Source organism: Carica papaya, chromosome 6, assembly GCF_054855325.1.
Source record: "Carica papaya isolate Zhongbai chromosome 6, ASM5485532v1, whole genome shotgun sequence".
Classification (NCBI taxonomy): domain Eukaryota; kingdom Viridiplantae; phylum Streptophyta; class Magnoliopsida; order Brassicales; family Caricaceae; genus Carica; species Carica papaya.
Genome location: NC_142314.1, coordinates 30,101,648 through 30,128,539, shown reverse-complemented (window position 1 = coordinate 30,128,539; position 26,892 = coordinate 30,101,648). Strand labels below are relative to the sequence as shown.

Sequence of the window (26,892 nt, the reverse complement as noted above, 5' to 3'; positions counted from 1 at the left end):
GACATACAGAAGCACTCAACACCCCTCCATTGTGACAATCACATTCCACATCACCACACGTACAAATGCTTAACTTGAATTCTAAGAGATGGACTTCTAGTTTCTATATTGTCAGGTAGGAATTAAAATCTATCCCTACATGAGATTGCAATCTAAGTCTACATATCAAAGGACATTTTGGCAAACAAGATACAAAATGAATAAGAAGTGAATCCAAAAAACAGTAAATAAAGATGCTTTTTACTCATTTAGCAGGATTAAAAACTGAAACTCATTTCGATATTGGAAACCACTGAATACAACATGTGCAACATTCACATGAGAAAATGAGATGAATAAGCGGACACTACCTGTCTCCCTATCTATAATTGCACCTCATGCAAGATAACATGTGCTCTCAAAGGTGGGTTGTGAAGTAAAGAAATAAATGAAGAAACTGTAGTGTCACAAACAAGGGTCCTCTGCAAATATGATCCCGCATGTTTTTGGTTGAAATAACTAAAAATACACATAGTAAAACTATAATCACTCAGTAGTATACAATAGTAAATTGGATGAATCATGATTAACAATTTCTCGCTAGTCACCCATCCCAACCTGGCATCATAACCTTAAAGATGCTAGCAAAGCACAGAAGCAACATATAATTATTTCCCTCCGTTACCAAAAAATGGAAATAATAAAGGTGAAGGTGGAACTTGGATGAATAGGTTATCACCTGCATTATTGCTGGACATTTTCCAAGTACCACTGGTAAGTATGAACAAGACCATCTTTGAGTGAAATCTTTGGGGTCCAACCTAGACCAGCAAGCTTGGAGCTGTCCATGAGCTTCCTAGGAGTACCATCAGGCTTGGATGTATCCCAAACAAGGGCCCCGTCAAACCCAACCACCTCCTTCACTAACTCTGCCAATTCCTTGATGCTAACCTCCATCCCGCTGCCCACATTCACATGCTGCAACCCATTGTATCTGTCCATCAAGAATACCACAGCATCTGCCAGATCATCCACATGCAAGAACTCCCTAAGGGGACTGCCCGTACCCCATACTACTACCTCCTTGGCTCCCTGCATCTTGGCCTCATGAAACCTCCTCATCAATGCAGGCAACACATGGGAATTCTCTGGGTGGAAGTTGTCATGGGGACCGTACAAATTGGTGGGCATGGCAGAGATAGCATTCCAATGGTGTTGGATGCGGTAGGCCTGGCACATCTTGATCCCAGCTATTTTGGCCACAGCATACCATTCATTGGTGGGCTCCAGCGGGCCTGTAAGGAGCGCATCTTCAGGAATCGGCTGCGGGGCAAATTTTGGGTAAATGCAAGAAGAGCCCAAGAAGAGAAGCTTGGTGACACCGTGTCGATATGAGGAGTCGATCACATTGGTCTGAATTTGTAGATTGATGGCAATGAAATCTGCCGGATAGGTGTTGTTGGCATGGATTCCACCCACTTTGGCAGCAGCCAAGATCACAAACTGGGGCTTCTCGGTGGCAAAAAAGGTGTTTACATCAGATTGACAGGTAAGGTCAAGCTCAGCATGAGTGCGGAGAACTAGATTTGTGAAGCCCAGCTGCTGGAGCTTGCGGACTATAGCTGAACCAACCAAGCCACAGTGGCCGGCAACGAAGATCTTGGCAGATTTGTTGGAGAAGAAGGATCCTGGTTCTGTAGGAGAAAATTAGGATTAGGGTTTGAAGAGACCCAGATGAATATTTCTTTAAATTATTAAATTCAATTAGAGTCTTTGAAGCAAGCTAGTAGAAATTGAAAAAAAAAGATGCTCTTTTCTACACGTTGTATAAATAAAGGAGAGAGATCATACCGTTGTTGCCAAGGTTGTGTGTGGCTGCCATTATAGGAGATATCTTGAACTTTTCAGGATGAACGCTAAAGACTGAGAAATTAAACATTCAGTCAAAATGATAGCTTTGTCAATGAGCATTTAGAAAAGAGAAGAGGAAATATTGAGAAGTCCTATCCGTCAGCAAGGGTATGTTAGGAAGAGGAGGAAGAGAAGGAATGAAATAGAAAATTGGGGGAGAAAAATATCCACTATTTTTTGGGAGACTAGTCCTTAATAGAATGGAATGAAAATGAAGAGTGATAATTTCCATCCATTTCCTCTCCAAGGCCCAAATGTATTCTAGTTGATCAATTACATTATCACCAATCTTTTATTATATTTATAGACAATAATGCTATTACTGCTTTCGTCCATCAATAATTTTATATTCTTCTTCTTTCACCTCCTACCAAACAAGGTAAAATGTTTTAGACTTATGTTCATTATTTTCTTTTATCCAAAACTAAAATATTTTAATTCCCTTCCATTACTCCCCTCTCTCTTTCCAAAAAAAAGCCTAGGGGAAATGAAGCACTCGAACTGTCAAGCAAATCAAGTGGAAAAATGATGAACCAAGTCACAAATGATTATCTACGGGTTTAGCATGAAAAATCACCCGTTGGTTAGATGTTTAGTGCTCTAAATCCTCTCTAAGAAAGTGTTAATTCGAGCCTAGAATTGGGTGCCCCTTGCATTGGACATGTTCAAAAGAAACTACAAGACTCAGAATGCACAAGACAATCAATTACATGGGTATCAGACAATGTATCTTTTGATGGACAATAAATAGATGGTAGTGCAAATTATGAAGTTTGGCAAAGTCCAGTAAGAATACACAATCCCTTTAGCACTTCCCTTTGTGGAAAGGATACATAAACTCAAAAGCTCACAGGTAACGGATCCAAGGGAAAAGAAGAACAGTGATAACTCATCTTCCATATTCTCAAATCAACAGCAGTAATTAACAAACTTTTTTATTAAAGATTAACAATGTTTAGTCCTCTATGCTTAGCATAACACAGAAAGGTTCAGTGCTCAAGGAAAACATATGCTGGAACCTTAACGAGATCAGCAACCAGAGATAGAGAAATGCAGCAGAAAAAGCTCGAGATCAGCTATCACATGGGAAAAGACAAGCAATACCACAAGATACGAAAAGAAACAAATCTTATTAACTAGGTCTTCTTACTAAACTCAATAAATAACCCTGAAAAGCAGATTCAAAGAAAACAAACATTCTATCAGAGTTACGTAAACCTTAATCAACAATCTAGAACTTTACAGTGAAAATTCCTACATATCCAAATTTCGATTTATCAACATTACTCAAAATGGGAGAGGTAAGTCACCTTTCCGTGATGTACAGAAAGTCTTTCAAGAAGATCTTGTGTAGATGAGAAGAGCGCGAGACGAGCGGTGGAATGAAGATGTGTGCGTCTGTTCGTGAAATCGGACGACCGGTCGGCTCTGATGTGCAAATGCGAAAGGGAAACGGTGTGTCTGGTCAGGTTAATGGCGATGTAAGAGCTGGCGTTCTGCGAGACCGGCGCCGGCGGCTTTAAGAGGTGATGGTTGAGTTGCAGGTGGCTCCGGTACACGCGTAAAAGAAGAGAATGGATCTGTGAGAGGCTCTGTTTTGGACCTTTTGGTAGCGGAGGGAAGGAGGAGATCAGCGTTTGCTCTGGAAGAAAATGGCGAATTCATTAGCAAGAAAGAAGAGCAGAAGGTAATAAATCAAGAGGGACCATCGACCGGGCTCGTGCCAAAATTTTGTTTACAGCTTATTGCCAGGGGATTGTAATTTGCACTAAAATTTTGGGTTCTCAACTAAATTCAAAGTTTCTTTTGAAATTAATATATATATATATATATTATATTATTTAATTTAATAAAAAACTAAGAGAATTTATTAAAAGTCTAAGGAAATTAAGTTTACACAAATTTTTACATAAAATTAGACGTAAAATTTACAAAAATTTCATATAAGATCAATGTACAATACTTTTTATTATCTTCTAGTTTAATTAAGCCTAAATTTATAAATAAATTTTAAAAACTTCTTTCTCTTCAGATATAGTTTTTTAGTTAAATTTGGTTAAACTTAATTTTTAAAATTCTGATTATAGTTTAATTTTTTTTTTAATTTTTATGATAATTTATTTAATAATTTTTTATTTTTTTATCATTTCGAAGAAGTAAAAAAAAATTATCTAATGAGAAATCATTATTTTTTCAAAAAAAAAAAAAATTTATAGTAAATTTTTGCATATTTTTTTAATTTTTAATAAAAAAAAAAAATTAAAAATTAAAAAAAAAAAATTAAAAAAAAAAAAAATCTTCCATCCCTGTACCCTCTCTTGTTCACCTCAGATCTCATGATCATTGTGATCATTTGCATTATTTGCTGCTTCATTTTAGAAAAGAGAAGTGATCAAGAATGTTATGAGAAAAGTTCTTGTTCACTACGGTATATGTCGTCTAGCTGACGATCAATTAGGAAAGAAATCCAATCTCGAATTGTATTAGAGAATGAGCAATGTTTATGGATGCAACCGTGGTATGGACCAGGACATGGAATATAATAAAACCGACCAAGAAACCTTAGAGAAGTTGGTTTATGAGGTGCCTAGTGTCAAAAATATACTAGAAATTCTATATTTTGTTACACAAATAATTTATTACTAGTTTATTTCTTTTTATAAATAAATCAATTAAATTTATTGTTAAAACTAAAGACTAATATTAATCAATTAAGGATGAGGAAGCTTTTCCAACCATCTAACAAATGTAGACGTTATCAGTAAGCTTTGTGATCCTATTAGATGTTTGATTAGTGTCGTACATCTCCGTGCTTATACGAGAGTCGACTCTAAAGACAAGGCTATCATTGCAAGTGACTTCGATGATGGTGATGCTCATGAAGTACGATGCACTCAAATCCATATTCAAGTCTATTTTATGTGATTTGAAATCAAGCTAAGAAGAAATTCTAATTAGTTCAATATGAACTATTATTTTTTAATTTGTTTTTTTTTTTTCTCGTTTGAGATACATTAAGTTAAAATTTTGACGGAGAAGAGTAGATAAGTAGGAGGAAGGGTGTAACCTTTTTTACTTAAAAAAAAGGAGGAAGCTTTTCTTTTTAATTTAAATTTTTTATTTTTTACTAAATATAATTAAAAATTAAATTTTTTATATTCGTTAAATATCACATGATTTTTAACATGTATAATCCTCTAACCAAAGTTATCATGTATCAAATGGTATAAAGTGTGCATTCATGGACAAAGACTATATTAGAGTGCAAGTACAATAACAAATTTAGACGTTTTAAAATATTACAATTGTCAGTTTAATATTTTAGTCTTTAATTATATCATCATAAAGGATATTCTCATTCTCTCTTTATCCTCAATTATTTTCACACTTGATAGATGAATTTGCAACCATAAGGACATGAACTTTTCATTGTTACTAACACGTTAAAATTAAAAAGTAGCTTAAAATTACATGGTTTTTTTTTTAATATAATTGCTTGTATTACCCTAGACTTAATTCATTACTTCTAATTCCCGTCTTGACTCATTAACTAATAAGATTATATAATTAATTAAATAATAATTCTCCAGCATTAACATGAATGATCTATTGACATCTTTTAATAATAAATTATAACGATCCTTATTTTTAGGAGAAATGTAATTATTATTGTAACTAAATACTTAGTGTTTGACATCTAACAAAATACGTAATCTAAAAACAGTTCCATAAAAGATCATTTTACTCATTAAACGAGATAATATTTTGAGATTTGAAAAATTAAGTTCTTCCTAATTGTAGATGGGGTAATTCCCATATGCATTGGGGTCCCGTCATCGCCCTATCTGATCTTGAACTCGTTCTTGAATTTTTTGTTGTGTAAGACATAAAAAAGTGAACTACAAAAATCCAGTAAGAGATATTTAACATATTAACCTACAAATGTGTTTAGTACGAGTGGGTCTTCCTTACCATATCCTAAATGAGTTTGTACGATAATGTTATTTAAGTGTTTATCATTGGGTGTCTCTATCATAATTTACTAAACACATTTATTCCATTTTCCTATGTTTCTCCATATTGTTATTCATTCAGATTTGTCGTCATAATAATTCGTATTTTTCAATTATAGGTGAGATGGTATAAAGAAGTTAACATTTTCAAATCCGTTTCTATAATTCACATTATTGTTATCATTTTACTTAGTTCTTGACATCTAACAAAATACAGAATCTAAAAATGGTTTCATGAAAGATCATTTTACTCATTGAACTAGATAATATTTCGAGATTTGAAGAATTGAGTTCATCATAACTGTAGATGGGGTAATTCACATATGCTTTGGGGTCCTGTCATCGGCCTATCTGGTCCTGAACTCGTTCTTGAATTTTCTATTGTGTAAGACATAAAAGAGTGAATTATAAAAGTTCAGTAAAAGATATTTAACATATTAACTTACAACTATGTTTAGTACCAATGAGCCTTCCTTACCATATCCTAAGTGAGTTTATACAATAATGTTATTTAAGTGTCTATCCTTGGGTGTCTCTGTCACAATTTACTAAACACATTTATGCCCTTTTCCTATGTTTCTCCATATTGTTGTTCGTTTAGATTTATCGTCATAATAATTCGTATTTTTCTATTATAAGTGAGATGGCATAAAGAGGTTAACATTTTCAAATCTCTATTTCTATAATTCACATTATTGTTATCATTTACCTTTCTTTTAACTAGCACAATAATATTAACTTTCTAAATTTTTCAACATGTCTATCTTGTAAAGATCCGAAACTTAAATAGAAATAAATTCATAAATTAAATGCAGAAACGATTAATAAGGTCAGGGTTTACATTTCTTACACAATAATTTAGAATGCCCAATAGGGATACGAGAATGTCTATTCTAAAAGAACAAATGAAAATTAAATTAAAGAAATAAAACGAAAAATGAATAACTAAGTATCTTAGGACGACCTTCACTAGCACTTGAAGGGAGTTCAGGTAGTAAATTACTCACAACCCTCTTGTTGATCGAGATATGGATTTTAGTCATCTTAATTTGAAATAGTTAATGAAATGGTGAACTATATCAGCCTATTAAGAATATCACACTAATCACATATACGAAAAACTAAAGATTGTTAAAAATTAGAAAAATAACTAATGGAGCCCTTAATTGATGTAAATTCATTTAATATAAAGAAAATTATTTATTCCGTATTTACATAATGAGTTTTTCAAAAATAATCTATGAATACCCATATTCATACACTCTTTATTTTTACATATAAGATAACAAGAGATGATAACTTTCTATTTTTTTTACCCGCTTATCGGTACCCCTTGTAGTCCGTAGGAATGTCCCCCTACTCGTAAACCCAATATCTGAATTAAACAATTAACCGGTCGTCCTCATACCCCATCCGATAATGAGCGCCAAATATTCTACCGCCTCGATACCCCATCCTGTATAAGGGTGAACCATATCTCTCAAACCTTACTAGTAAGGAATTTCTGTAACACCCATAAATTTTTTTGTGGTAATTAAATAATTAGTATATATAAATTTTATTAATTTAATTTATTTTAGTGTATTTTGTTTTATTTAATTTAGAGTAAAAAAAATGAAATAAAATTGAAGGAGGATTTAATTAAAAATAATTTTGGAGAAAAGGGATGAGAATTTGAGTTCTGCGGGTATTTTTGAAAGAAAAATAAAAAACAGGGGCCAAAATATAATTTTAGATTTTCGATATTGGCCGAGCGGGTCCTAGGACTGATTTCGGGTTTATTTGAAATATTTGTAGGTACTATTGGCGCGTTTCAGTTTAAAAAATTTAGGGAATCTAGGGACCACCGTAAGCGCAATAAATAGTTTAACTTTTCGGACGTCAAATCGAGTAAGGATCATTCACCCTATTCTCTATCATAGAATTGAAGTTTAAATAAATAAAAATGTGGTATTTTGTGTGATTTTAGTAAACATACATGATTAATTACGGATTGCTAATGGAGCCGGCACTGGAAATTATCTACTTTTGTTTGTTGATTGATTTTACAGTTTATATGCATGATGATATCTGATTTATTTTATGGTATTGAACGCATGTATGGTTTAATTGATGTGTTACTGCTGAATCGGAAAAAAGAAAATGTTAAACAGTAAGAAAATTGTGTGATTTAAATGAATAGATGAAACGACAGCCTTACTGAATATCCTGAGAGATTGTGGACGGATCGAGTACATAAGGAACCCTACCGTGAATATTGTCTCATACCAGACGGGGTATGCAGACTTGATAATTTGGCGCCCATACCGGACAGGGTATGAGGACGGCCCGCTTTACTCTCATACCGAACGGGGTATTAAGGTTTAATGATTTAGTGCTTATACTAGATGGGGTATGGGAACAGCCCTGTAGTTGAGATTGTTAAAGGAAATAGGTTCACATGTAACGGGGATATCCCTATGAATCCCAATGGATACTAGTAAACTGGTGAAAAGAGAGATGTTATAGTTTAGTTTATTGTTAATGGATATAGATTTATAATATGTTCTATATTGCTGATTGTTCATAAAATTATAATCTGTATGGTATTATTATTTTTATAGGTTGTTTTCATAAATTCCACTATGGTAAGTGAACGAGAAATAATTTTATGATTGATAAATGAATTTACTAAATTTAATGCTCCATTAGTGGTTTTCGATTTTATACCAACCTTTACTTCTGTACCATTGATATAGTGTGATATCCTTACTAGGTTAATATAGCTCATCCTTTATTTAACCATTTTATATCAAGAAGACCAGGTTCCAGAGCCCGATTCGCAAGAAGATTGTGAGTAGATGCTAGATATTTTCTATTTTCCATTTGTTTTCTTATTTCTCGTGTTTCTTTCAAAAAATTAATTTCGTAATGTTGTTCAGTACTTTTTAGTTATTGTGTAAGGAACGTGAAACTTAACCTTTTATTTTGCTTCCGCATTTAAGTTATTATATATTTTTTTTTGGATTTCCGGGGTCGTTATAATTTTCCAGCCCTGCCGATTGAGGTAACATTTACGGTAGAGTTCCCTATATACCGGACCCGTCTGCTCTTTTTCGGGTACCCAGTAAGTCATTCACATACAGATTTTCATAAATATAACAACCAAATACGCAATATCAATATTTCATTGTATATTCACAGATCAATAAAATGACTTTTAGGATAGTGATTTAACTTATCATAACCAATAATTGAGTAATCAGATAACCAAATAAATCATACAGGAAGGAACAAAATAACCTAGATAATCGAGAAGACTATAAAACTATCAATGTAAACATGCACAATGTAATAGTAAACAATTTAGACAATATATGAAAATAAATAAGGAATCAAGATCAATGTGAACTAACCGGTTCTGCTTCCACTAGTAACTTATAATTATTTTTGTAGTTTTCTAATTTCTTTATAAAAATACAAAATTATACATCATTAAGTCTCATTTTACCGTAACGAAAAATATGGTGAGGAATCTTTACTCGGATCACTATTTTGAGACGTCGCGTTACCTACTACGCCTTATAACAGGTGCCGAATTTTTTTATAGAATTCAAAATACTCGTCACATACCTTAAAATACCATAAAAATCTAAAATCGGTGTCCAAAACTCATTCCGACCAATTTTGGGGTTCTGGCATGACGACGCCATCGTGTTTTGGTGTCGGCTTCGCCGCCCACGGCGATAGTTCGCCTCGTCCTAGCCGATTTTAGCTAGTTTTTGGCCGTATCCCTGAAGAAAAACACGTTAACGGCCTCGGTTGACTGAAAAATTATAAAAAACCGAACCTACCAGCAGGGGAGACCTTTGGGTGCAGGGGCTCTACCGATCCTCATTCATGACTGAGGTTCTTTTTTCAGCTAACTTGCACAGAAAATGACGATGAATACAATGATCGAAAAATTACGTGAAACGAGAATTGAAAAGAGACTCATCGAAAGAATTTTGGAGTTTTGGCCTCGACGACTCCGTTGGATTTTACCTGTAGTTTTCAGCTCACCCTTCGTCTTTTTTACTCCGATTTGGCCACATGGTGCTCAGAACTGAATTCCGAGCGGGTAAGAGAAATTTTTACTTTTTTTGACTGTTAGTGGTGGATCCAATGCGGCGGCGATCTGTGATCGGCCCCCTTCTCTGGCGTCTGATTTTTCTTTTTTAGTGAGGACTGGCGGCTAGGATTTGGGTCCCCGTGTGGTACGAGATATTTATATCCATCCCACATTAATCTGAACTGTCCATCACGATCGATTTTATCCATTCGATCGCACCTAAGAAAAAAATAAATTTAGGCCGTCTATCGTAATTTGATCTCGATCGTCCGATCACGTTTAAAGGGAAAACAAATCGGAGTCGTTCACGCAAGTGGGATCATCTTGGACCATCCGATCACGAGGCACACGGATCGCCCACGTGGCACCAACGTCAGCATGTTTTACCACACGGCATGCTCTGGTTCGTCAGGACTGCTAACTGGGCGGTCATATATGGCAAAAAATTTTTTATTTATACTTTGACCATCTGTTTTTAATTTTTCTTTCAAAAATAACTTCTGAACCCAAATTTTCACCTATTTTTTTAAAATTATTTTCGATAACATCTCTAACCTATTTTTTCCAATAAATTCAACAAAAATTAAATTAAATTAATTTTTAAATATTTTTTTTTATTTTTAAATGCTAAAATTGATCTTTATTCAAATTCTGGAACCGGATATTACATATCTGATATTCATCCTTTCAATCCCTTTTCCTAATAAGAGGACACTGGTGTTTCATCGTACAACATCGTCACATCATTATCATGAGGGAATAAAATAAATATTTTCATAATATGTGAACACAAATCACATATATATACATATCCACCAAAGAACACTACGAGATACTACCAACAGACAGGGTTCTAATTCGACTATAATGATCACACACACACTTACCCCTTTGTTCACCTAGTATATACAACATAACATACAACATCACCTCTATATGGATTTACCAATGAGAACTGTACGATACTACCAATAGACTGTGCTTTAACTCGACCATAATGGTCACACACCCACACTTGCCCTTCAACGACCATTTCAAGGCTACACATACTGTTCCACTACACTGGCACTCACCGGCCACCTCAAGGCCACACACACACTGTTCCACCATCATTGGCACCCACTAGCCATCACATGACCACCCACTCACCCCATTTCGCCACTCCTGGCAACTGACGATCGAATGGCCACTCATACATACACACACAGCTTTTATCAACACACCACGATAACCGACCATCGAATGGCCACTCACACGCTCACATACCGCCCTTACCAATCCACTAGAACACACACTCCCTCAAAATCTGATGATGACACCCACCAGTAATCACACGACCACACACTCACCTCACTTCGCCACTCTTGGCAATTGACCATTGAATAATAACTCATACACACACAAAACCCTTATTAACACACCATGACAACTGCCCATCGAATGGCCACTCACACACCGCCCTTACCAATCAACCAGAACACACACTCCCTCAAAATCTGATGATCGCACCCACCGACCATCACACGACTACACGCACCCCCCTTCCTCAATGATAATTGGCTAAATGGTACGTTCATCGACACCTAACATGTGGGTAACCATAAATTAACATTGGTCTCCCTTCACTTCCCCTTTTGACTAATTATGCATTTGCCTTTTCTTTTAATAATATTTTTAATTTATTTTAATTCTGTGTCAATGCCTTTTACCACTACTATAATTCTAATTCTAAAGCCTCCCTGTCTATATGTACCATTTTGTTAAATCTTATTTTACTTTTTCTATTTTAATTTTATGTAGTTTTACGTCATTAAATTTTCTCTTCTCTTTTACAAGTTTTCCTTTTCTTTCTGATTTTGGGGTTTAATGTTTGCTGATTCAGTACACTTTCTTTAATTCTTCTATAATTTATACATTTCCACATCTACTTTGGTTGGCGTTTAGACTCTTACCAGATTCCTTTAATGAAGCCCATGAGTTCTACTTCCTATATTTGTCTCTACTTATTAGTGTGTAAGGGGAAGCTTGGCTCATTAATATCCCTTTTATTTATTTAGGCCCATCACTTTTATTGTTTTCCTTTGTTTTAATTTCATTGTTGTTTATGTTCATGATCCTTAACATTATTATTATTGTTGTTTGGTTTTATATATACATATATTTATCTCTGCGATGCTATTTCTTATATGTCTATATGTATTTTCCATTCCAAGCCTTACATGTTCGATACAATAAATTCCTCTTCCATTGGGCCTCTGGTCAGTGACTCATTGCCCATTTGTCAATTAAAACCTGAGCTGAGTCAGAATCAGATTTGGGTTTAACTATTGGGTTCTTTAGTTTAGCCCATTTACTCATTTTCTTGCTTTCAATTTTATTTTTCCAATTTCTATTCGCTGTTTAAAGGTTTTGGGTTCTACTTGGGTGACTTATCATTTAATCAGTTGGGCCTTTCAAATTCGGCCCATTCATTTCTAAAGGGTTTAGGCTTACAGCTGATAAGTCCTTACTATTCCAGGTTTGGACCTATTTGCGATTTGAGTAAGGCCCAATAGGATGTCCAGACTCGTGCCACTTGAGCTGTGCATCTTCCCTACCAACTCCTAACCCTAGATTCACTGATATCACGACAACCTTTTAAATCTCGTATCATTTTGAGTATTTACAATATGCATTACATTCAAATATACCAATATTTAATCATTGCATTTCAGTAGTTTTAGATTAATTACAATAGACTAAACACATGATTTGTTTGTATTTAATCGCAATTAGATTAAAAAGTTAAACAAATCTTACCCTTACTGGATTGCGGTGATGAAAATTGATTCACAACAGTATCTCTGTCTTCCTGAGCTGCACAAATACACACACATAATACTTTTTGTTTGTCGCAACACTCAAATTAGTGTCGAAAATGCTTCTGTTAAGTCTTGTGAAGTCAAAATGGAAAAATGTGTTTATTGAGCTTACCTGTTAAAGTGAATGCACACCAAAAGCTGAATTTAACTCTCAGTTTTCAGTCCTCCACCATATTTCGTCCACTTCAGCCTCCTAAACCACGTATTCTTCTCTCCATGGTGAACGATTTTCCCTATCCTAGGGTTTTTGTTATGGGAAAGAATATCATTTATATGGGGTGAAGTGAATGAAAGCCATTGGATCTAGGGATAGTCCCACAGCTGTTCGATTTATGTCTCTTATTAAGGGTAACTTGGATATTTCTTGGGCGTTACATCAATTACACCATCATCCTCACTTCAAAAATATAGTCCTAACTCCCTCAAGCTTATATTTATCTTTTCTTCCTTCTTTAAATGTGTTACCTCATTAAATAATTTTCTATATAAAGCTCCTATCTTTTTCTTCTTTTATTAACACCTCATTTACTTTTTATTCGAAGAAAGCCTTGAGAAAAGAAAATTGAAATTCTCATTATTTAACATTATATGATCTGTTTATACATAATAATTAAGACGAGAAAACCTTTATATTTTTTTTCCTAATTAATATTTTTTTACAATTTTAAAATTAAATACGATTTAAAAATCACCAAGATATGACTAAATCACCATATTATTACATATTAACTTACTCTTTACAATCAAATATATCATTTTTTATGTTAACCTCCTCCATATCTTTTTAATTTACATGTTAGAAAATATTTTATAACTTACGAAAAAATATAATTTGTGGACTGTTCTCTTAATTTATTTCTCTTTAAGCTTTTGATTTTTTTTATACTTCTTTGTACAAAAATATATACATTTTAAAATAAATAATTGGCCGATCGAATAAATAAATTTTATTTGTGATATATTATTTAATATGCAACTCTCCTTACTATTGAGAGCATTTTTTGAAAATCTATAAAAAAAGAGTTTTATGATAAATGTGTGAATCTTGGTTAATTTTTCGATTAATTAGACAGTCGAATCTCACATAATAACTTAATTAGTTAGTAAAAAATAAAATTTTAAAATTTAAAATTTAAAAGAACTTACAGAAACTATTCTAAAAATTATAGCCAAAATGAAGGATCAAAGATGTAAATAAGACCAAAATAAATATTTGGATGGAGATGTTATAGAATTGACCGTTACCATTCTTACACCCGCTCCCCTATTCCGTTAACAAAAGTGCTCGGCCAACAGGCCTGGCTCCATCTTCAGTTGTGCAGGTAGTCCTGCTGCCCGTGCTCAGCTTCAAACTCAATCTTCCTTGTCTTTCCATTTCTGAGCACACTTGATTTCGACTTCAGTACAATCGGTACTGCTGGAAAAATAAAACCTGAATCACACAGTCCTTCATTGCTCAACGGGACAAAGAACCTATTTAATGTTCAATTGAGGTTGTGAGATTCGTAAACAGCTGATCTAGAAATGACTGGGGGTGGAAGGAGAAGTGCCCGAAGCAGAGTGAAATCCTCGGCAGATGATAACGAAGACAATCTCCGTCGGGCGAAACCTAATCTGAAATACCGGAGAGATAGGAGCAAAGACAGCACGTTACTTCGTATCTTCAACGCTAATCTCAGTATTATGATCGGTTTAAGTATCTTAGCGCTGTTAATAATCTATTTCGTTATCAGCCATGTCGTGAACCCCGTTGAAGAAGCTCAGAGACCTAGGGTTGTTACCCCTTTCCCAGCTCCAAAGCTCATGGACCTGCCTATGGTAGGCAAAGTGTACTATGTTCTATCATTTTGTTATGCTACTTTTTAATAGATTACAAGATGCGTATGTGTTTATCTAAGAATGTTTATGAAGACTGCGGAGGTACATTTGATTTCATTACGGATATGAATTATTACAGTTTCAAGGTGAGCACAAAGAGAGCTTATACTGGGGAACATACCGTCCTAATGTTTATCTTGGAATTCGGGCGAGGTATGTCCTTCTTAGTAGCTAAGATATTGCTATTTTTTCTCTGTTTGATGACATTTATGATGTTTTACATTACGATTTACAGTTTGACATTATAATTTATACAATGATGGGTTAAAAATTAGGAGGATAATGGATAACCAAAATTGAAAAAGTAAAGAAGAAAGTGATTGTATAATTTTTTTGTTTGGTTTAACTTTATGAAATGATGATTAGTTATAAGAAAGTAGTCAATATGTAATTTATTAATATAATGACAAGTTAGGTGGTTCAGAATAACATCCAAAAATTTGTTTAATATTTTTAACTCATTCCATTCTCTTCATTTTCAAATCTGGAATGGGGAAGGATGGTGAAACTAGGGATCATTATCTGTTACTTCCCTTTGCAACCCCTTCTGACCTACCTCCCTTAGATGGATCATTGTTTTTCCACTGTTTTGCTAATTACAATTTTTTATCCAAACAAATAAAAAATAGTGAGCATTCCATATTTCTTTTCCCTCTGCTTCTTTCAATCTGACTATAATGTTGCTCTTTGTAATGTGAATGTCTTGCATCACCAGTACGCCTGTAACCTTTCTGTTAGGTCCCAGTCAGAACCAAGAGAGTGAGTTAAGTTTTCTGCTTTGAGTGAGAAATATCCACACGTATTAATAGAAATTCCTACTTTTTTCATTCCTTAAACTTGCAACCTTTAAATACAGAAACTACTAACTGTTACTTCCTACTTCTAAAGCAATTAAAAAGAAAATGGAATTGTGGAAGATAATGGGAATAACAGCTGCAGATGGGAAACAAGGGATATGGAATACATTGGTTGACCACTTCACAGCTGCTTGGTGTCTGGGTCTATCCTTGCCTCCCCTTTTTTTTTTGGAACCTTGTCCTCAAGGTTCATGTTGCTAAATTGTTTATGCTTCCATTTAACCAGGCTTCTCTAGTTCGAGATCTTCCTCTCTTTGTCGCCTCCCAATAGGAGCAGTTGGGGCTTGTGACGCCGGTGGCCGGGGGTAAATCGTTCGTCGCAGTTGAAGCACAACCGTTGTGCTCGCAGCTCTGCATTTCATCCCAAGAGATTCATCTAGTAGCGGCTGAAGTTGTTGTAGTTTGTAATGATGGAGCTGTTAGAGCTCGGGGCAACAGAATGGTTGCGAATTGCCCGAATTGGTTAGACCGGCATTGCCAGTTCAATTGATACTCTCTCATGCGAGCCAGTGTAGTCACTTCCTTCAAGAAATTGGGTCAGAACATCCGCTATTCCATTGGACCCAGTTTCCTAACCTTTCAAACTCTTTCTGATATTCGTGCAGTGGGCGAGCTACTTAACTTTGGACAGGGTTTCATCGAAATCTTCACATTTCGTTGGCCCAAAACAAGCCCAAAGCTCGTCTACGAATGCAGCCCATATGACCTCTCTTCCTTTTTCCCTGTAAGTCCGCAGCATCCATTGCCACCACTGGTTGGCTTCCCCTTCGAGGTGGAAGGAAGCTAGGGATACTTTCTAGTTATTAGTGGTACCTTGATACTCTGAAAAATTGTTCCACACAGTTGAGTCACTCAGGTAGGTCATCGTCGAAATAGGTGAAAAATTCGAGTTTTGCAAGTTTGGAGTAGAACATCTTTTTTTTTTTTTGAAATAAAAGAGAGGAAATTGTATTGAGTGTAGGCACTAAGGGGATGCTGCTCATGTACAAAAAATTTACAAGTCAATGAGCATATCTATAATAACACTAAAATCATCAAGGTTAATAAGGTTTTGTCATAGAATAACGGACCCAAAAAAGTGAAACCTTTGTCCTTGATGTTGCCAAAATTATCCTCTTTGCCTTCAAACGCTCGATTGTTCCTTTCTTTCCATAGGATCCAAAAATGGTAAGAGGGATAATTCGAAAATTCGTGTTTCCTTTGCATAAAAATTCGCAGGCTTTCAATTCATCCTTTATAGAACCAGCTGTAACCCAATGAATTCCGAGGAGTCCAAAGACCATGGTCCATAAGTTTTGGGTGAAAGGGCAGTGTAGAAGTAGATGTCTACATGATTCTGCATTTTTTTTTGCAAAGGAAGCATCTATTGGTTAGTGTTAGACCTCTTTTCATAAGATTATCAATGGTAAGGATTTGTTCTCTTGTTGCCTCCCAAGCAAAAAAAGAAATACGAGGGGATGCATTAGTCTTCCATATCATTTTTGCTGGAAAATCAGAATTCCTTGCCTCATTTTGACCAGTCAGTTGGTAGTAAAATGTTTTGACCGAAAAATTTCCATTGTTGCCAAGAGACCAGCAGAGTTCATCCTTTTTAATGGTGAGTTGAAATTCTGCCAAAAAATGTATTGGAGTAGGACATCTGTCTGTCCTCATCCGTCCTCTCTGTGCCGTCGCCACGAGGCGGTTGTATCTGGCCAGGTCGTCCCAGGTTATTGCTGCCAGAGCCCTCTCTGTTTGACACCAAATTTTTTGTCAGCTGCCTGCGAGTGTCTTCGATCTGGTGGCTCTGGTCCGCGAGACCTAATCCATTTGGCTACGCTATCCTGCAAACTGCCCAAGCTGACTTTCAGGTGCTCGATTCTTTCTTTATTGGTGGTCATGACTCTATTACCTATTGTTAGGTAACAGTCAGAACTAAGACAATTGGTTAAGTTTTCTGCTTTGAGTGAGAAATAACCATAGGTTTTAATACAAATTTTAACCTTTTTCATTCCTTAAATTCGCAGCTTTTAAATACAGAAACTAAAAACTACTACGTCCTACTTCCAAGACAATTAAAAAGAAAATGGGATAGTGGGAGATAATGGAAATAACAACTGCAGACGGGAAACAAAGGATATGGGATATCTTGTTTGACCACTTCCCAACTGCTTGGTTTCTGGGTCTATCACTTTCTCTTATTATTTGTTTTGTTTCTTGGAAAAGAATATGAAAATATGATGGAAGAATATAAAATTGTTGTATTTCTACAATTTTGTGTACACAAGTTGGAGATCACTATGAATATTTGATTTTCAATTGTTATCTTTGTTGAATGTCAACCCTCCATTGTCTATGTTTGAACAAGATGTGATGCGAAACTCATGATCTACGAGCATGATTAAAAATCCCGCATATAACATTAGTAAACAGAATAATAAAAATCTCAACAAATCCTCCTTACTTAACTCAATAATTCACTTGGAATTATGAATTAAGGTAAGTGGGATAGTTTGATTTGATTAAAAACGCTATAAGTATGAATTTGATAAATTAGAAATCAATTCGAAAGAAAATTGATAAAATGCCACAAGAGATTACCTTAATAAGTTGAATTAATCATTTACTCAATAAAATGGTTGAAGAACCCTCTCAAAATGTAATCACAATAGTGTATAAGTTAAAGCAAACCTTAATTTTATTAATTTGACATAATTGATTAATGAATTACAACTTAAGAGTGGTGACCTTTATATGAACATTCACCTTACGTATTTGAATTAAACTCAAAAAGTAGAATTCTAATTAAATTCCTGAATTTAACTTAATCTAGGAAAGCATTAAAATAATAATGAAAATAAGCTACTTACTCAAAACATAAGCTCTTCTCTCTTTAGATGAAAGAGTGTTGTGGTTGAATTCTCCATGCTTTATTTGAATTGGATTTGGTCTTCAATATTTAATTAATTATTGTGATAGAAGTTGAGTTGAAGATGCTTTAAAAGCTTCCAAATTGAAGTAGAAAACAATTCCTCTTCCATGAGAAAATCAAAGAGAAAATCCAAGAGAAAATCTTGAATTCTTCTTGCTTCTTTGCTTGATAATTTGTCATTCGCTTTGAAGTAGAATTCCTATACATGTAGTTCATTAATTTAGTTGAAATTCTATTAAAAAAGGAATCCCAATTTGCCTTTAATTCGATCACCAAAAGGAAGAGCAGTGATAATTCTCCCTCGGGTAAGATTCCCACACGGGCAGGAATTCTTTCCCCTTTAGAACTTTTCCCGTGAGTTCTTTTCTTTCTAGCATGCATTGTTGGTTCTCTTCTAGGACTCTTCTTTTTAGCCACAAGTAGATTTCTTCTTAGCATGGAATTCTTCATGAAATTCAAAAGAAGAATCTGTTTTGGGCATGGACTCTTCATGGGGGAGAGAGACCTCATGTGGGCAGGACTCTTTCTTCCCTCCACCTCTCAGAATTCTACTTGGACTTTTGGGTTTTCTTGTGGCTTGGTTGTGCTCACATCAAGATGGTTATGGATGGTTCTTTTGCGGTGATCATAAGCAAGTTTAAGTACAATTAGAAGATCATTAAATGAAATTTGAATGTGTAAGCTCCATCTTATAATTGTCAGACCAAGAAAAAATGTTTGCCTCTAGTAAATCTGCATCCATGGTAATAAGTATGTGAGAGATTGTTCTTGCAAGCCATCCAATTTTTGATTTGTGAACTTCTACAATGAGGTGGTAATTACCTATTATACCTGGTAGGACTCCTCGATCTTTGATTGCTGGTCTGATGTGGACTGGGGTGAAGGATGGGATGTATGTCATGCGGCATGTCTGCCAAAACTCTGATGAGCTAATCTCTTATGGTTGGACACAACATAATGGGCGTGACTTTGGACATCAAGTGTTGATAGATCATGATATGACCCTGGAAACAAGTTTCCTGAAATCCAAGGGCCATGGCAGTGGCTATGGAGGAGACTGGGCAGTCCAAATTGATGTAAAAGGTACAAAGTAAGTGGCCTACCTGCTATTATCATGTCCTTGGTTATTTTTTTCATTGTGCTTATTGAAGAGTCTTTTATAATTTTCAACATGATTGCTGTTATCGTGGTCAATCAACTGAACTAGGGGGAAGGAAGAAATGCAAAGAAATGCACAGCTTTTCTTCTATTTGGCTGACGAAGATGGAAGTGCTCTGGGATTGGGCACTGAAATACTGGATATTAATAAGAATTCTCTCCTAGCTTCAGGTTCAAGATTGGACATCGGTGATTGGCAGCTACATTTAAAATCAATGGTAATACTGTTAAAGTGCTTTTGTTGACAAACGCAAAACTATAGTCCAAATATTAACAAGAAAATTGCATTGAGAATTCTTTAAGTGCATGGATGCTGCAGTTTACTTAATGAACTTGCTATAAATGCCTTGAAAAGTTCAATTTGGCATGTAAAGGAATATAAATGAGGTGCTAAATGGTCATTTGCTTGCGTACCATTACTTCTCTGAAAAAGGCTTTTTTTTAGCCTTATGATTGTCATTCTTTGAAATAAATTTAGGTGTTAATGTAATCAATATTATCCATAATGCTCGTATTCTGCTCTTTTCTTTTATGCTAAACTAAAGCCTACTTTCTCTGAGCTCTTTATTTGCAGAATAATCTGGAAGCCCATTATTCTGGTTTCAGGACACCTCACATCCATAATTTATCTGATTTTGTCCTGGGAAATCTTGCAGTCCAAGTATGTTATATCTCTGCCATTATATCTGTAGATCTCTTTACTCCTATTAGAATTATTTTGTTCATCTGTTTGTATGGTTAGGCACAAAAGTTTGGTCGGTTGCAGCTATCTGACTCATCTGATGATTCTCCAAATGTTTTAGTTTTTCAGGTATGTAACTGTGAAGGTCATGAGCATTAATTACATTGAAACATAGTGAACTATCTTCACTAACGTCATGATCTTTGTGTTTGATCTTATTTTCTCATCAACAGTCTTCTTATGCAGATTGCTGCTAGGATTCCATTCAAAGTGGATCTTGCTTTTGTGTCTGGAACTGGTGGAAAGAATTCTCGGGTAGAAGAACGTGTAGCTAATCTTACAGGTTTCTTCATTTGGTATATTTAGAATTTTGCTAAGATTTGAATTTTTAAAATGTCTGATTGTCATCAGGTTTCTATATAATTTTTTCAAAATAAAAAATATGGTAAGATTCAGTCATCAGTTTTCTGTATTACTTGTTGGCAAATATTTTTATTATTATAAATTGAGAGAAATCATTTATTTGCACAGGTAACAAGCTTGACGGTTAAATTGGACTTCTGGATAAAAATTTTGAGGAAAATTATCCTTCCCTTGTTGAATTCTTCTGGCTTTATTTTTGTCTTCTATCATATATTACTTTTACTCTTTCTTCTTTAGGCAGGCCAAAACATGACAGAGAATCTATGAAAATTCTGTTTTAAAATATTAAGACTTCTAATTTTTTCTCATCCTGTCGGAATGGCCATCTATAGGATGTATTGGCACCGTACATTCCTTCACATTTTCATTTGCACAGGATGTTCTGATTTCTATGTCTGCATCTTTGAGTTGCTTGATGAGTGTGCTTCTGATGCTGCTTTTAGGTATTTGAAATGGTGCTAATTGTTCTTTTGTATTAATAAATCATGCTCTTACTAAAGAAGTAATTTGTTATACAAATTGGCCTTTGTTAAATGCATGCATTTTCAGTTTCACTTCAATATGACTTTAGCAGTGTTTTTGGATAATCTTGCGGATTGCTTGTTATATAATACTATACATATGAAGTTGTAATTTCTGGCTTGAATTCTTTCATTTCCTGGTAACATTTTGTTTATTTTACTGTATACTATCTAGGTACCTCACTGACCAGCCAACTGGAAAAGAAACACAGAGAATTTGACACTAAATTTGACAAGTGCTTTGGCCTTGCTGACAAGGTATTGATCTTTGGAACCTAACTGCATTTATTATATCAAGTCATTAACAATTTCTTAGATAATGAAAAGCACGTTTCAATATAGTGATATTACTAATATAAATTCTCTCAATAGACACACATTGATATGGGATAGGAAAATGATTATATAGCATGTCTTGATTGCAATGTTATATATAGCAGAGAAAATTTTACCAAAAAATGAAGGATTGGCTTTTATTATTTTAAATAATGAACTTCAAAATATTAGTTTATTTGAATTTTTGAAGTTGATGACTGAGCAAACCTGTCTACTAAGTTGAATATGTTTTTGAATGATTTAACTTTAAGACTGATATGAGTGTTTAAATCATAGAATTCTCTTACATTCTTCCTCCAGATGATATTAGTAATGGTGGTTTTTACCTTTCTTTTTTCTTTTGAAGCCCTTTCTTTATATTGCTGGTTCTTTATTCTCATTAAAAAGAAAAAGAGTAACTTAAATCATATCATTCTGTTTTCAGCTTAATTCCGATTCTGTGAATGTCGGCAAGACTGCTATCAGCAACATGTTAGGGGGTATTGGATATTTCTATGGGCAGTCAAAAATATCAGTCCCCAGAAAATCCAACGTAAGTTATTTGGATATCTTTTAGCCACGTTATGCACTGTAGGAATTTTAGGTTAATATTATATTAATTAATATCATAATTTTTCTCCTAAGTTATTCATTTATTTGTGTCAAATTTTAGAGAGAAACTGAATTGAGTGTATATTGAGAAGGATCAAATATATGGTTATTAAAGAATGAAAATTCTGTTTTTTAAATTGTTTTTGATAATGATACAATGATTATATTTATAATACAAAGCCAGTTACTATAGTTACACAAAAGAATATTCCTAATTAGTGAGAGAATTTTTCAGAATAAGTCACAGATCGCATCAAAGAGATCTGGTCTACCTTGGTGCCAAATCTTCTAAATTTGGAAGTAAAATGTTTATGATATAACTGTGTAGCTACGATTGCTCTGTTTTTTACGCTTCCCCTCAAGATGGACTGTAAATTTTGAGTAATCGTAGCTTGGACCTCATATCTTCAAATTCTGCCTTTGGTAGCACCTTAGTTAGAATACGTGCTCTTTCTTGATTAGCCAGAATGTAGGAGATGTTAATTGCACCCTCTTCTATCTTCTCCTTGATGAAGTGCCTATCTATTTTCACATGTTTTGTCTTGTCATGATGAACAGGTCTTGGCTATAATGATATCACTTGTTTGAACTTTGAGTTCGTTTAGTAAGTGTTGTAGCCACATTCCTTCACATATCCCTTAGACCATAGGTCTGAGCTCTGCTTCTCACTACTCCAAGCGACAACTTTCTGCTGTTTGCTTCAACAATTAACCAAATTACTGCCCACATAAGTACTGTATCCTAATGTGGATTTTCAATTAGTACTGAACCCTACCCAATCTATATCAATGAACACGTCCATATTCCTATTTTTGGTCTTATTGAAGCGAAAACCTTCTCTAGAAATTTTCTTCAAGTATCTCATAATGAGATACAGCTGATCCATATATTCTTCAGTGGGCGTATTCGTAAATGGACTAGCCACAATTACAGCAAAGTCTATATTTGGTTGTGTATGTGATACATAGAAAAGTTTTTCGACTAACTTTTGTATCTTTCTTTGTCAACTAGAAAACTGTTTTCTTAACTCTTTCCTTTAGTAATTGCTTCCATTGGAGTATCTGTAGTTACAACTCTACATCCTTGTTTCTTTGAGTAACTCAAGAACATATTTTTTTTGTGAAAACAAAATTCTTGACTGAGACCTTGTGGTCTCCATCCAGAGCAAATATTTCAAGTTCCTTAGATCTTTAACATTTTTTTTTGAAATAAAAAATGAAAGTTTTATTATTCACAAAGGTAATAAGGGAGTACCACCTTATTACATAGAAGTTACATGTCGAATAGATGGTCAATAACGCACCCCAAATCTTCCCAATCTAATATATCATGATCCAACAAAATAGAGACAAAAGTATGAAACCATCTATTTTTAATGTTTACAAAGTCCGTTGCAACTCCTTCAAAAACTCTAACATTCCTTTTCTTCCACTCAACCCAAAAAATGGTAAGTGAAATAAAAAATAAATGTTTTTCCTTTTTACAAAAGTTTGTTCAAGTCCACAATTCTTTACTTACATTACCCACCTTAACCCGTCTCACCCCCATCATCCCGAATACTGACATCCATAAGTTATGAGTAACCGGAAAAAAATAATAAAATGTGGTCACATGTTTCCTCATCAGCCTTGCATAAGTAACATTGATTAACAAGACAGTTGCCCCGCCTCTTTAACATATCAATAGTCAAAATACTACCTCTTGAGATTTCCCAAGCAAAGAAAACCATTTTAGGGGAAGCTGTAATTTTTTAGATTTGTCTAAATAGAACTGTCACATTATTCCCATTGTCCCCTTTGGATATAAAATTGTAATAGGACTTCACCGAAAACTCATTCTTCTCATCCAACTTCCATGTTCTTCTATCTTTATGATTATCCATGTTAATTTATGCTAGCACATTGAGTAAATGGCAATATTCATTAATTTCCAAGTCTTGCAAGTTCCTTCTAACCTGTACACTCACCCCGTCCCCCTCCCCCCACCGCCATTCCCATACACTTTATCCGCTATAATATCCCTCTCACAAGCAATATTGTAGATATTAGGGAATCTGTCTTTTAGTTTAAAAGCCCCCACCCATTCATCCTGCCAGAATCTCACCCTTTCTCCACTCCCCACCTTCCATCCCATACATTCCCGAAATCTACTACCTTCTCCCTTGATTCTCTTCCATAAACTCATTCCATGTGGTTTGTATTTTCCTCTTCTCCCCCCATCCCGCTCCCAATCCCCCCATCTCGCCTCCACCACCTTCTTTCAAAGTTTGTTATCCTCATTACAATATCTCCTTAGCCATTTCCCAAGAAGTGCAACATTCAAATCCGCAATGGATCTAAGCCCTAGCTCGCCCCCATCCATAGATTTCTTCACCTCCTCTCAACTTATCAAATGATATCTTCTATAACCATCATCATCACCTCAAAGGAATCTACATTGGATCCTTTCAAGTTTTGAAGCAATGCTAACCGGAATAGTTAATATAGAAAGATAGTAGATTGGGAGGTTAGCTAATGTACTCTTGATTAAGGTAAGCCTCCCCTTTTTAGTCAAAAAACTTCTCTTCCATACCGCAAGCCTCCTCTCAACCAACTCCACAATTAGGTACCAAGTTCCAACATCTTTAAATTTCGCCCCAAGAGGAATCCCAAGATATTTGATAGGTAGCAAAGTGATTTTACAGCCCAACATCCTAGCCATCTCCAACTCATCCCTTCTATCCCCAATCTTAACCATTTCTGTCTTTCTCATAGTGATTCTCAACTCGGACATCATTTGCAAACAAATTAAAATACATCTCAAATGAAACAAAAAGGATAAATCTAGTTTACAAAAGATGAGTGCATCGTCGGCAAAAAATAAATGTGAGATCTTCACCCTTGAATCGCCAACCCCTACCAAAATGCCTCTCACCAGATCAAGCTCACCAGTCCTCTCCATCAACTTACTAAAAGCTTCCATAACAGTAAAAAAAAAGGGGTGACAGTGGATCCCCTTGGCAAAGACCCCTTGACGCCCTGAAGAAAGACGAATGACCATCGTTCACCATCACAGCAAAAGAAGTCATTGAGATACAACTCTTTATCCATTTCCTTCATTTACAATCGAAACCCATCCTCTTAAGCATATAAATAACAAAATCTCAGCAAACATGATCATAAGCTTTCTCCATATCAATTTTACAAATGATACCTTCTTTTTTTTGCATCATCATATCATTAACTACCTCATTAGCCACCATAACAGCATCAAGGATTTGCCTTCTTTCCACAAATGCATTATGGTTCTCCCCAATAATTTCGCCCAATACCTTGGACATTCTTCTAGGCATAACTTTAGAGATCATTTTATACATACTACCTACCAGACTAATCGGTTTGAAATCTTTTATGTTACATGCTCCAATAATTTTTGGGATAATAACTAAGAAAGTTGTGTTAATAGATTGGACAAAAACTCCAGTTATGTGAAAGTCATGAAATACAACCATGATATCATATTTAATGACAGCTCAAAAATTTTGGAAAAACTTCATATGGAATCTATCCGGTCCCGGGGCTTTGTTGCCATTGCATTGCCCCAAACAGTTCAGAATTTCCTCCTCCGTAATCGACACCTCCAGGCTCTCCTTGCTGCCATTCGATAGTTGCCTAAAAGGAAGCTCATCCAGTCTTGGTCTCTTCTCCTCCTCTTCTGTATAAAGTTTAGTGAAGTAATCCTTAGCTTTCTTCCTCAAGGCAGCATTACCCCTAATAGTATTCTCACCAAACTCCAGCTCCCCAACATAGTTGTTCTTCCTCCTAAAATTTGTCAAACTATGAAAATATTTTGTATTTCTATCACCTTTCTTAATTCACCTCTCTCTAGCCTTTTGCCTCTATGAAATTGCCTCCAAGTTCATCTTGGCAGCAATTTCCAATTTTAATTCCCCTCTCCTCTCCCTTCCCCCTCCCCCTAACAGCCCATCCATCTCCAAACGGTCCAACTCACCCAGCTCCTGTAAACTGACATTGAGAATTTTGTCGGATCTGCCCTCCTCCTCCTTAGCCCATTTTTTAGTCTCTAACTTCAACCTCTTCAATTTGGAAGCAAACACATAACTGGCCGTACCTTACCTCTTTCATTCTTCTGTCTCCACACATCCTCCACTAGCTTCCTGAAACCCTCCAACTTTAGCCATTTGTTATCCAGTCTGAACAAACCCGGACCCCAAATGATACCATCGGAGATAATGCAAATAAGAAAGTGATCAGAAATAGGTCTTTGTAATACCTTTTGGCTTAATCCTGCAAATTGCATAAGCAAACCATTGGAAATAAAAAACCGGTCGATTCCGAACTGCTAGACCACGTCCCCTTTTCCCCTATCAGCGGATCCACCAACTCAAGCTTATCCATCCACTCTCTAAACTCCTCGATTTCCCTTTGATTAACATTCTCCTCTGATCTCTCCCCACCAATCACCCAATGGTCACCCCACTTTACTTTGCAATTCATGATCTCATCCCATAAATTATTTGTCTCCTCCGTGGAACCTCTATAATAGATTCCTGAAAAAGCCCAATCATTCCCCCTGCCGCTCCATTCAAAAAGGCATGAAATAGAGACCTCACAGCCTCTTTACATTTCATTTTATCTTCATCCCACATCATCAGAATGCCCCCAGCCATCCCCACAGCCGG

General features: G+C 35.2%; 2 protein-coding genes across 4 annotated transcripts in view; one reads left to right on the top strand and one right to left on the bottom strand.

Moving 5' to 3' along the window:
- Positions 1-404: 404 nt before the first annotated feature.
- On the bottom strand, positions 405-3,678 carry LOC110815936 (putative GDP-L-fucose synthase 2). The gene is made up of 3 exons (XM_022043914.2): positions 3,201-3,678; positions 1,831-1,902; positions 405-1,673 (listed from the first exon to the last, which is right to left on the bottom strand). Exons 2-3 carry the CDS (start codon positions 1,859-1,861, stop codon positions 724-726), a joined length of 981 nt encoding a protein of 326 aa, XP_021899606.2. The 5' UTR covers positions 1,862-1,902; positions 3,201-3,678; the 3' UTR covers positions 405-723.
- A 10,399-nt stretch (positions 3,679-14,077) lies between these two features.
- The window catches only part of LOC110815960 (mannosyl-oligosaccharide glucosidase GCS1-like), a 51,875-nt gene continuing 39,060 nt past the window's right edge, over positions 14,078-26,892 (top strand). For 2 of the 3 annotated variants that reach the window (XM_088223489.1, XM_088223488.1), the window contains exons 1-9: positions 14,078-14,672; positions 14,812-14,885; positions 19,339-19,590; positions 19,708-19,876; positions 20,233-20,319; positions 20,401-20,469; positions 20,587-20,683; positions 21,460-21,542; positions 22,045-22,152. In XM_088223489.1, coding sequence (XP_088079615.1) covers positions 14,379-14,672; positions 14,812-14,885; positions 19,339-19,590; positions 19,708-19,876; positions 20,233-20,319; positions 20,401-20,469; positions 20,587-20,683; positions 21,460-21,542; positions 22,045-22,152 — 1,233 coding nt within the window. In that variant the 5' untranslated portion in view covers positions 14,078-14,378. Of the gene's footprint in view, positions 14,673-14,811; positions 14,886-19,338; positions 19,591-19,707; positions 19,877-20,232; positions 20,320-20,400; positions 20,470-20,586; positions 20,684-21,459; positions 21,543-22,044; positions 22,153-26,892 lie in introns of those variants that run through there. The other variant, XM_088223490.1, reaches the window with a different exon arrangement.

What these genes read in the sequence shown, in the direction of transcription:
- LOC110815936 (XM_022043914.2), bottom strand. Translation starts at nt 1,861, where the DNA reads ATGGCAGCCACACACAACCTTGGCAACAACG. An exon ending in ACACAACCTTGGCAACAACG is followed by an intron (nt 1,674 to 1,830) that starts GTATGATCTCTC and finishes TTTCTCCTACAG; the next exon opens with AACCAGGATCCTTCTTCTCC.